The sequence below is a fragment of the Siniperca chuatsi genome, linkage group LG5 (assembly GCF_020085105.1).
Source record: "Siniperca chuatsi isolate FFG_IHB_CAS linkage group LG5, ASM2008510v1, whole genome shotgun sequence".
Classification (NCBI taxonomy): Eukaryota; Metazoa; Chordata; class Actinopteri; order Centrarchiformes; family Sinipercidae; genus Siniperca; species Siniperca chuatsi.
Genome location: NC_058046.1, coordinates 7546619 through 7559391, shown reverse-complemented (window position 1 = coordinate 7559391; position 12773 = coordinate 7546619). Strand labels below are relative to the sequence as shown.

The following is a 12773-nucleotide window of genomic DNA, read 5'->3' as shown; positions in this document are numbered from 1 at the left end:
ATGGTTTCTATCTTAACGCAAAATCAGAATCAGAAATACTTTATGTCCAACAAAAAGTTGGACATTTGTGAGACAGTGTCCATCTAGTTCGCTTGCATTTGAGCACCAAGCATCATCGATGTAAACACAAAGAAAATAAAGTGTAATGTTGGTCCTATTCACATGCTGTTTCAGACAAAGCCTTGAATCATTTGAGCAAATACTTGATTCCACTGTTATGTGTTTTATGGTGTTCCACCCACAAGCCACAAGCCTAACCCTTTACTTTCAGGCCACATGTGGTATGGTGTGCTATTTCATCAGCAGTGATGTAATGTTTCTCATGGAACCAGCAAAATGCTACAGACCAGTACAGCCTTCATTTGAACACTACCCAGAGATTACTCACACATTCAGGTGTATTATTAAGCTTACTTCCTGAACTTACATAGAAGGCAACGCTTAGTTTGTGATTAATGGGAATTATGGTTCAGAGAAAACCCTCACCTTCAATGAGTGGAAGAAGCTGCAACAGGTGGCCTGTTGTTGTTGTCTTTAACTTTACTGAAGGAGGATTCATGGTGAAAAAGTAGGATCTTTTGCACTCTAGTTGAAACATACTAGGGCAGCAAGGTCAATGTGGTCTTATACATTGTGAAAGCCCCTATTGAGCATTAAACTTTCAAACTTAAGCATAAATGTCCACACTCATAAAGCATTATGTTCATTTCTTTTTTGCTGTTGTATAAGCTACAGGTAGTTATTTTGCCTGAACACTGCAGATGCTACTGTTAGCAATTAGTTACATCAGTTTCTGATTCACAGCTTATAGAATGGCTACAAATACAGCCTAATACTTCCAAAATTGACCACATGGATGAAAGTAAATTACTAACAAATTTTTTTTTACCCTAATTTAATCCAGCTAATTTAGTTGATGGGGGATGTACAGACCATGGACCTTAAAGTATTTAGGTCGCAGTCTCTAAATGGCATTTTATTACAAGGAAGTTCAACGGTTTAATCAGTCTGATTGAAATGTTTGGACAATAAATGCAGGTACACATTGGCCAGTAGCCTGTCACTGTTGTGTACATGCTTCTGTAAGTGGATATAAGTTAGACTAACAGGAATTTTTTCATTAACTAGGCTGTGACTGCTTATAAATGCTGTAAAAAATGTGACATCAAGCTAATTCATCCAAAGTGGCTTAAATGACAATAACTTTGCTGGCCACATTGCTAATGTTAGTGGTTAGAGCGAGAACATACAGTAATTCTTGTGCCTTACAGCCATGTTCAAAGAAAATCAATTAATACTCTCATGATAGTTGCATTGATCTTGCTGTATGTCAGTCCTGATTGGCTTACATATTGTCTTACTTGGTTTTATAGATAAGATAATGTGTAAGGTTGTGCCATTTCTACAAACATGAGATTGTTTAATGGCCTTTATCCACTCACAGGCCACAAACCCTTTCCTTTCAAGCCACGGGTTGTTTGGTACAGAATTTCGTCACCGTTTTTGCAGTGTTTCTCACAATGCTTCTGAGAATCTAGGACACCTACAGCCTACACTGTACCTCATTACTGACGCATTACTCATAGTTAATAAGCTTGCTTCCTGAACTTAGGTATGCACAAATAACACAATTCACATATACCAAAAACCACACTCACATACAAGTGATGCTTTTATGTACACAACTGAAAAGCTCTCATGAAAACTATTGAATAGCTTTGAGCATGGTAATTCTGAATAATTTCCCTAATGGCCCCTCAGCGTCGGTAGTGGCTGAAAACTACAAGTTTGAAAATGAAAAGAATCTGGGTGTGTGGAGTTAAAAAGAAGTGAGCTTACCAGACCTCTGGATCGCACTCCTCATCTCTGCTTGAGGCTAGTAGCCCCAGGCTACTTTAGTCGCTACTAGCATAGCACACCCGGTCGAGTTACATTGTGGGTAATGTTTTAATAAGAAAGAAATCCTATGTTAGTTTTTCCTATTTATGGATATTGATATTATATATCTCCATTACTGCTGTGCAGTATCTTAATAATCTCAATAAGCTACACTTAACTCGACAGTACATGCACCACTACTTATTACTTATATTATTACATTGTATTATTATACTGTAGTATCATTATCAACCGGTAAACCCACTTGGTACCTCACACTTATTTTATCTTATACTTATACCCACCTGGTACTTAATTTATTTTCGGACTTGTTTTTATAGTGTTTTGTATTATATTTTTTGCTAGTACTTTCTCCTGTGTGCACTGACGTAAAGGCGAGCTGCTGTAACAAAGAGTTTCCCTTCGGGGATCAATAAAGTATTTCTGATTCTGATTCTGAAAACATGGAATAAAGAAGATGGTACGTCTGGTTCTCCTGCACTGATTTTGATCATTTTAAACTGTTCAGAATGAGTCCGACAATGTTATAGGGGTGAAATGCTAAATCTATAAAATTACATTAGGATGTTTAATCCATGTATTATTCAAACACTCATAAAGCATACAATTCTTGCTTTATTCTTGCTTTATGTTAGCTATATATTTGCAATGTATTTTATGCAGATGCTACAGTTAACCAGTTTCTGCCGAGCTGATAATAGTACTTAATACTAAAACATGACCACATGGGTGTACGTAAATCACTAACTTAAAAATGCTCATAAATATGCATGTACACAAAAAAGTTACTCAGTTTTACAGACCCTGGCAGATGTCATCAAGAAAAACAAAGACAAAAAATTATTCGCAGAAATTAGTAATTTGTTCTCTTGAATGAATTTGTGCACACGTTATGTTAATTTGTGAACACAAAGTTTCACTTTTGGAACTAAGTATCAAAAATGATTCATTATGTGTGCAAATACATTTTTACATGAGAGGCAAAAATATATGAGGGTTTTAAGGGTCATAAGTTAAATGAGACATTAAATATATGAATGTAAAATTAATTTGTGTTTATTCATTTATATATATATTTATATATTTACACTTTTTTATTTATTCAATCATATATATTAATTTATTTATGTACTCATTCCCACATTTATTTATTTTTAAATACTTTTATTTATCCATAGTCTAACTTTTTGCGATGTTAATATATGTGTCAACTCAACAAGTCAGGGGGCGGGTTAAAGCCTCTGATTGGTGAATGAATAGTATTACAGACGCAGCGGGCTCAAGCAGTAAATTGAGCTCTCTTTGATTGAGCTATGAGTTTGCACTGTCAAAAGAAGGACGGCCAGGTTGACCAGCGTTGCTGTTGCAGCCCTCCATCATCATGCAGCCTCAGTTGCTGTACTATCCACGCAAGGATCGCGAATAGAGCTTCATTTATTTCTGTGTCAGTCAGGGCCGATATCATTCCAGTTCGTTCAGCGAAGCCCTCAATCTGATCTAAAAACAGCATAGGAATTGGCATTTGCCTCCATGTGTTCAGCTACAGACAACATATCTACCATTGTAGCATGCACGATTTCATTAAGATCCGCACCGGGTGCTGCTATCATGAGTTAGCCAAAAGCAGTGGATTTAAGTTCAGGCAGAGTCCGCAGGGCAGAGTCCGCCTCCTGACTTTTGATGGATGAAGTTGACAGATTTATTTATTTTACTGCAGCAAGATACTTTGGATAAATGAAAGTATAAATAAATAAATAAATAAAATTATAAACAGATAAATAAATGTGTATATAAATGAATAAGTAAATATACAATGCGGAAATATATAAATATATACATAAATGAATAAATAGATAAATACATACACAAATACATTTGACATTTATATATTTAATGTCTCATTTAATATGTTATATATTATATTATATAATTATATATTTATTCATTTATTCAAGCATTTAATTATAATTATAATTATTTATGTATTTATATCTTTAGTTTTGGCCCTTACAACCTTCCTGCATCTAGCGGTGAAATTGCAGTTTGCAACCATTTGAATACCGCTTGCATCATCCTCCCCTACGGTGGCCGCGAAACTCGCGAAAAACGCGAATGGCCCTATCTAGAGCCAGTGATTGGTTAGTTTGTTGGCAGTGCAACATGGCGACCCCTGTGGAAGGGGACCCGCTCCCTATGTAGATAAAAACGGCTTATTCTAAGGTAATGAAAACACAACGATTCTTATTTTCAGGTGATTATACACTAATAACACTACATTAGTAATAACACTACTAATAACGAAAACATACTTATAAATACTATATTCCGTTTATGCCAATAGCTCCTCCTAAATGTTACACACTGGACCTTTAACATAATTCACTCCATGTGAGTTAGATGATGGGAAATCAATTTGTGGATAGATTCACTACATGATGCAAAATAACTAGTGTTTAGACAAGTTGAGATCTTTAAACTGTACATTTATTTCCAAAAGGCTGCATATACATTTGCAAATTCTACTGTACAGAAAACATCCAAAATGTCCATAATTATAGATACAATATACCACAAAGCTGCCCTGGCATTACCAAACATAGATGTTCAGCACTAGAAAAGCTCTGCAGCCTATTCAATATTATAATCTTAAATACTTTTTCAACTAATACCTTTAAATGTGTGTCAGTATGATTACTTGTTATTTTTTTCATCCCCATCTGTACTTTACAACATTCACCATTTACAGTAGTTAAACAAGGCACAAGAATAGTGATATGAAGCCAAAGGCCATGCGTGAAGTAAAAAAAGAGCATGAGACCGACCAACTCAGGTGACAGAAAATCATGGACGCAACAGTGAACTTTTAATCTTATGAAACAGGGTTAGTCTTACACCAAAGCATTATACATAGTGAGAATACGTTTGTGTATGTGTGTGTCTGAGCTCACTTTTAAAAAACAGAATTTCAACACGTTTATGAGATACAGTAGACATAGCTGAAACACATCCAGAATGAAGGTGAATGTTGAGTGTGATGGGGTGTACCGCACAGACAGGATGCTCTCGATGCAACATAAGCCACCGCTACGCGTTACAAAAGCACACATTTCCATTTTTGACACTCTTTGCTTGCAGGAATGAAAAGGAGAATCCAGTTAGTCACAATTAAGGAAACAATCATATTGAGGAAAAAAAAGATTACCCTTCACTTTCTTCACTTACCAGCTTAAATTACATAAAAGATGAATATAATTTGATTAGAAATACATAGAGATGATGCAGAGAAATAAAACGGTTCTTTATCATAGCAGAATGAATCCATTCACATATATCAGGTCAGAAATACTCATCAAAGTCACCATATCATTCCTGATAAGCCTCTTTCATATTCATATTTCATATTCATACATTTAGCTCTCTTAAAAATAGCCAACAGAATTTAAGTTAGAATAGAAATGCTGAAGAAATTGGTTTGTAGACAAGAAATTAGATTTGTTTTTGATTAGATTGATGAGTTTATTTAGCCGACAGCTTGGATTTTACCTAACTTTATTCATGTTAAAATGTAAATCAGTTATTCAAGTCAGTCGTGGTTTACCAATTTAAAGATGAAGAAATGGTCTCTGATTTTGTTATAGTATCCAATAGTGTGCCAAAATTCCAGAATTTTCTTGCTCACTGTTTTTGATTCTTAATACAATTTGAGATTCGAAGTATCAGCTCTGAGAGACTATTTGGAATTTGTGGACACTATAGAGTCAGGTGTGGATAAAAGCAAATATTGACTAGTTGCTACAACAAAATCAAGTGGTGTGTGCAAGACAGAATGCAGATTCAAGCCAACACTTTCATTTATACCACATTAAGCCTACTTATATACTGTATGTTTGCACATGGTTCCAGGTATTGTGATTAGTCCTGAATTTAGGTACTGGTGAGATTGTGAAATGCCACAAGACTCAAACCACTAGGTTTACTGATGTTTACCATAAAAACCCTCACCTTGAGGATTCATAATAAGCATGTTTTTTTTCTTATCTTTACTTAAAGAGGAGTCATAGTGAATAAGATGGCATTGTGTCATAAGCCAGGTTTCCATTCAAATGTAGCTCAAATTCTAATAGAATTTACAGAAAATCTGCGAAATTAATGCGCCCATAAAACATGTTTATTTCTGCTGTGAAATTGAGCATTTTAACATGGGGTTAATGGGGACTGACTCGCTTTTGGAGCCAGCCTCAAGTGGACATTCGAGGAACTGCAGTTTTTGGCACTTCCGCGTTTGCTTAATTTTTCCAAGTTTGTATCTCTGCAGACTGGTGGGTTGCGGTCGAATAGTCTTTTTTGCTCAGGAAGGTTCCTAACGGAGTGAAATGACCCAGAAGTATTTAAGTGGCAGCCATGATAAGAGCTGTTCAAATTCTCTAAATGCTAAGAAAGGGGGTTCAGTATGATGGTATTCAAAGTTTAGGCTACTGTCTGCTGTAGTGTAAAACATTCTCAAATTGTTGTTAAAACTATTAGATATAAGTTATTCTGGCCATTTAAATGAATAAAAAACATGAATATCGCGCACCATTTAGGATGATGTCATTATATAGACTAACCTTATCTCCCCCAGCTGTGACTGACTTCCAGAGTCCCTGCCTGTATTCCTTTTAGCCTGTTAGCTCACTACTGTAATTTCCCTTAGACATTAGCGAGTTAACTAACATTAACTTGCAGTTTACTGCATGCAGCCTGTGGTAGCTCATTACCCACCAGCATCTATCTTCCAACATCACACAAATGCTGTTCTAATAAACTTACGACATGTGACTTCTAAAATGAGAAGTACTTATAGTTAATATATTCTGTTATGATCAAAAGTTGTCTACTTCAGCTTTAAAATGTTAATTAAAATCCTTTGACTAGAACTGAAAACTTTGCTTCTTTGTGTCGAACCTCCCCCTTCTCCTAAGAGAAAGATGATTAGCTGCATATTGGTGAAATTCGTTTCGAGGATTGTAAGCCTCTGATTGGCCAAATAAAAAAAAAATGTTGACAGTTACCCCGCCCATTCAGGGTCTCCGGTCTGCAGAGATACCCTACTCCATTTTTCAGCCCCGGAAGTTGCCACTTGTACCTGTCAAACCTCAAACGATGGAAAACAATGTGGTAAATGTGATATGTTATATGGAAGTATACTATTATGATTGTTTCATGTTTAAATTTTGGGAAAGGTTATAGTCTCCTCATTGCACCACACAGATCTCATGTTTTTGTCTGCAGCTACTTTTAGTCTCATTTAAGTCACATGCTTCATGTACATCATGATTTTTTCATACCTGCCAACACTCCCGTTTTTCCCGGGTTTCCCCGTATTTCAAGGCCATCTCCCGTCACCCTCCCGTTTTGTTGTTGCCAGGAAAATCCTGTAATTTGCATGGCCTTCAAACTTTATTATGAATACACGGATCCAAGTTTTGGATGCCTGTCTGACGTCACCCAAGATGCCAGATCGTCTATGAAACACAATCTATATACAATTTCAACCCATCTGTTACCGCAACCTGGCAACCCACACCCCGATCCAAGGGGCGTGTGCGTAGCTGCAGCCGCAGCCGCAGCTTTACACCAAATGCTAAATTATACCCTCATTAAAAAAGTGCTCTACTTGTTATACCAACACGGACCTACAGTACATGTAGCCCCATTTGTGACATCAGCACTCTGTCTGTTAGCTTGTCACAGCCTGATCACATACTAACATAGTGTGCCCTACGTAAAAGTGTGGGAAAAATCAAAATGCTATTTTTTACCTGTTATGCAGTTGTATCGTCAAATGTATCTGGGGGCAAAACCAATGTTTAAATCCAATATAATCACCTACTGTGCCCTTCCGCTCTGCTGCTCTTCTTCGCTGGAACATTTAGTCTACTGTACTAGCTTATAGCAGGTTGAGGCAGCAGCCAATGCAGTCCGAGTTAAACCTTGGTTTTACCCCAAGCAAACATTTTACTATGTTGGGCAGACAGACATCTGTAAGTCCACGAAAATAACAATTTCCCCCTAATGTCTGCGTAATGCTGTGTGACCAGATTACAGAGGAATGTACGGATTGTTGAGGTCACAAATGAGGCTAATCTCCATGTAGAAAACACTTCCTAAGACTTCAGACAAAGGTGCAGATGTGAGAATGACTGTATAACATTCTGAAATATCTTCCCTCCTGCTGTCAATCAGCTCTTTGTCTGTCTGTGAGCTCTCCTGTGTTTGAGTATAAACTAGCGAGTCAGTCATTTTGCCTACTATATTAGGAAACCAGAATATACTTATAGGCCTACACGTAATATACTTGCTTTTTTATTTGTCCAGGTTTGAGATATCTGCCACTGAGATGTCTGCCTCTACCCCAGTACAATGGAGGTGAATGGAATTATATTTGTGATGCTATGTTCTACATAAGAAATAGTCCGTATGAAAACTGTTAACAGTATGTTCTGTGGATTTTCCAGAGTAACCAGGACATTGTGCCTGCAAAGATGTGTCACTATGATTTTTTTTCAATGTCATTTTTCAATACTGTGAGCACCACAAATGAAGTTCCATTCACCCAGGGTGGAGGCAGAAATCTCAGAGGAAGATATCTCAAAACGTGGGGGGAAATAAAACAACTCTATTTGCATGGCTAGATACCACCAGGGTTAAGTCTCTCTGGCAGAGTGAAGGCAGAGACCCATTGTTATTTGAGGTGCAGTATGTAAACCTCTCAGCAGCATGAAGGCTTCATGTTGCTGAATATATTTAATGTAAAAAGGATTTAAAATGTTATTTTCAGTTACACAAATTCTTACCTCAATGACAATGAGTGCCCTCGAAACGCTGGCTAAAGCTCTGACTGGTTCATTTGGGTACAATAACAAAATCAGGGAGTGTGTTCAGGTTTTAATGGCTTTCTTAAACTACAACAGATTTTGTTTATCTTGGTGGCTTCTTCCTTTTTGGCGATTCAACACAGCAGGTCATACAGTACTGTAAGCCAACCTTTCATTTACCATTACCTCAGTGGTTGAATACCAAATTTTTTTTTATGCTTTTTTGATTTCAAGCCTCACATGCCCAGAACATCCTTTCCCTTATCATTCTCTCAGTAGGATGTGTGTGTTGGTGTTGATTTGAACAGATATGTGACTGCGTGTTGTATTTCTGACACTGACTCCTTTTTTTGTTTGTTGTACAATATACAAACTCCCAGTCCATGTGATGTGCACATGACCTCTGTAGCCATAAAATGTCAATGTGTGTCTGCATGTGTGTGTTAGGGGTGAGGGGAAGTGGTGGTGGTGGGGGCAGTCGGGTGTGTCAGGGCCTGATATGAGGTCTATGTGACGGGTGTTAATGGTGGGAATTGGGTGATAAGACGCAGCGATACGTTTCCTGCGGTGCCAGGAAATGATGTTTTACAGCTTCCTCCCTCTCTATCTCTTGGTGGAGGAAACTGTAATGAACTGTAATGCTACGGTTAGAAATCTCAATCTGCCACGTTACGCCACAACCATGTTTTTTTCTGTATAACACATGAGAAGCCACTCTCTGACCATGCTGTCCTTCAAGGTTAGACTGGGGCTGATATTATATATATTTTTTATGATTTTGTGTATAAATGATTTTACATCACTGCTGTCTATCAGAAGTGCCAAACTTCCAATATACTAGATTTTTTTTTTAGGAGATGAAAATGGGAGAATTTAAAGATACTTGGCTTTGAAAGTTCACAACCACAACATTTAAGCAATCAGCAGCTTCCTTTTAAAAATATAATACGTCAAAAAAGTAGCTCATTCATTCGTTGACACAGGGATATGGTGTGGGGGAAAAAAAGATATTAGATCAGGTGTCTCTGAATTGACGCCACAGTTGTATCACCTTATTTGCATATTAAGAATGTCTATGCAAATATGTCCAGCTGCCGTGTGGACCACTGGGAAAAGGAGGGGAGATGGCAGGGACAGTCCCAGGGGGAAAAAGGGAGCTCCCATCTCTTCTAACACAAATTCAGAAAATAATGGCCACAAAAGTTCAGGAAATACCCTGCCACACTAATTCCTCCTCCACCACACACCCTCTGCACTGGAAAATGAATATACAGATGGGCAGCTTTAACTTAAAATAAGGAAAAACTAAATTAAACATTAACTTAAAAATCAAATGGAAAGGCAGAAAAAGATTTACAGTCCATCCTCAGACAGATTCTTAAAAGAGAGGGGTAGATCCACAACAGGTACCGGCTCACCTCGACCTGTTGTGATTGGTCGGCATGTTGACTGCTCGCACTGTCTACTCACACACAACCTGATGACCTTCCAGCGCACCGCCACGTATGTTGTCCATCACTGGCTGTGCGTGTACACAGATATATGCCGTAGTTCATCAGTTTTCACTCACTGTCTCTTTTCACTCAGCCTGTATATTCAGAGTCCTCTGTCTTCTGATTTGTTAGTTTGCCCGTTCCGCACAGACTGCCCGCTTGTATGTGACTGAAGTCAGACTCCGGCTCATCCTGGTCCTTTGGGGAGCTTTTGGAGTGGATCTTGCCAATCTCCTCGAGGGCGCTGGCTAGAGAGTCAAGGTCAGCAGTGTCCTGGTGGCGAGCCTCCCACAGGCTCAGTATGACCGCCGACGGACTCTGCTGCTTTGCAAAATAACCCAGGTTTCTGTAGAGGAGCACACAAAGCTGGATTAATGAATGACACAGGAAGAGGGACAAAACCCCGGGAAAATGTTTAATGTTGGCTTTAAATACGGGCTGTATCTTTGCTGATTATGTAAGCGTTTATCTTGTACTAGACATGAACAAACTAAATCTGTAAATAATTAAAATGGTTTTAATTTCCCTTGAAAGAGTGTTGAGTGAGTGATTTTGATCCACCGAAAACAAGGCCAGTAGTTCTCAAACTGTGGACCCGAAAGGATAAGGCTCATGTTATTCTATATTTTCCCATTTAGAGACCAAAACCAACAATGTGTTAGTCCATCTCTCAATACTTTTTCCTACCCTGTCTGTGGCAGTCAGCCCACTGGCTCCAATAGAAAATAAACAGGCCACAAATACATTGGACATTGGATAATACATTAAAAAGAAAAGCTCCGTAAGGACAGCAGGACACTGTTAGGTTTTATCAAACATTCCTCAAACAGGGGGAAATAGTGCATTTGTTTGGGACTATTTTCAGCAGTGCATCAATACACAAGTGAGTATTTACGGGCAGCAGAATGGTGTATGTGGGATTTACTCAAAAAAAGTGTGTGTGTTCATGGTAATGAACAAGTAACCCAGTGCAACAGTGTGGCTCATTGCTGTGTTTTTAATAGTTTTGGGACAACAGTGGAGCTCTACGGCACAGAGGAAGAAGATGTATCAGGCTGATTCACACACAGTTTGGTTATTACAGTTCATTGTTGGTTTGGGTCTTTTCATTGGATATGTTGGCAATCAGAAAAATATAGAATATCACCAGCCTGATCATTTAACAATGGCATTCAGTCAGTGTGCGAAATATATTTATATAATACATTTTTGGAATATATTGTTATTTTGGACAGGATCAAATGATGAAACATTTCACAAAGTAGTATAGTAATAGTATAGATAAATACAAAATGAAACAGGTAGGTGTCAAGAAAGGTAAAAGTAAAGTAACCCTGCATACTGTATTTCACACACTGGTTCCACTGTCCTGTGCAAAATGGAAAAAATGTTACTATAATTATATCTATTAAAATGTATTCCTAATTAGAGAATGCACTGTATGTAATGTTATCCACATGTCTCACAACACTCTAAAAAACAGTCCTAAATCAATACTAACAAAACCCATATGGGTCCTTGGGTCCTCTTCATTTAACTATTAGAAAATCTACTTATTATACCGGTAAGTGACAATTAATTGAACACAAAATGTCTTGGTACAGTAAACACAACCATCTGTTTCTACATGTAGGTAAAACAAAAAGTATGACCTTTTAAGACTATTAAAACATAATTAAGAATAAATTACCATCACAAAAGATGAGTAATTACTGGCAAACACAGTTTGGTTTGGATTTAATTCTCAGGTGCTGCCAAAATGAAAGAAAAGACAGCTTGTTGCCATGCCAATACAATGCCTATATGTGTCATGTTGTGTTGAATCCAGTTGGGGGCAGTGTTTCCCTGCCGCTCCTTCATGCTTCACAAGAGAAAAAATATCAAGCAACATAAAAGGCTGCAGCCATTGGTCACATCAGGCACAGTTCAAAGCCGCCCAACTTGGAGAGGATAGCTTATCTGGATAATTTGGAATCCCAAAGGACTCTTAGATACCAGCGTCTCATGAATCATGCACTTAACAGGAGATTATAGCTGCCACGAGCTAAGACCAAATGTAGAAGTAAAGACAACAACTCGATTGCGTAAATATTAGTATAGTGTCTCATCATAAATGCATATTTTTATTTCATGAAAAAGGACAAACAAGTGATAAATAAGTAATCACATATGTTAGACTGACTGATCGACGTTGACAGAAATGTTAGCGATGCATTTGATTGAACACTATTTTTGTTTTTAAGGAAATCGTATAATAAGGCCAGCACAAAACCACAATGCCCATTACAAGCCACAGCATTCAATAGACAACACAATCACGTATGTGCTGTACTGTTAAATTATCAGTCCTGTCTCCTGCTGCTGAGAGAGAATAGGAAGAATAAAAGGTACCTCACGACAAGCTGCATATAAAGCCACATTCATGAGGGTAACAACACTCCCAGGATTGTTATAATTCTCATCAGCGTGTGTTCACGGCGAGGCCATTACAGAGAAAAAGGTGCACGTGTCATGCAATCTCAGA

General features: G+C 37.7%; 1 protein-coding gene across 9 annotated transcripts in view; it reads right to left on the bottom strand.

Moving 5' to 3' along the window:
* Nucleotides 1-4365: 4365 nt before the first annotated feature.
* Nucleotides 4366-12773, bottom strand: part of unc5db (unc-5 netrin receptor Db) — a 336214-nt gene continuing 327806 nt past the window's right edge. For all 9 annotated transcript variants that reach the window (XM_044196320.1, XM_044196322.1, XM_044196321.1 and 6 more), the window contains one exon: nucleotides 4366-10595. In XM_044196320.1, the coding sequence (XP_044052255.1) occupies nucleotides 10340-10595 (256 nt within the window). In that variant the 3' untranslated portion in view covers nucleotides 4366-10339. The remainder of the gene's footprint in view (nucleotides 10596-12773) is intronic.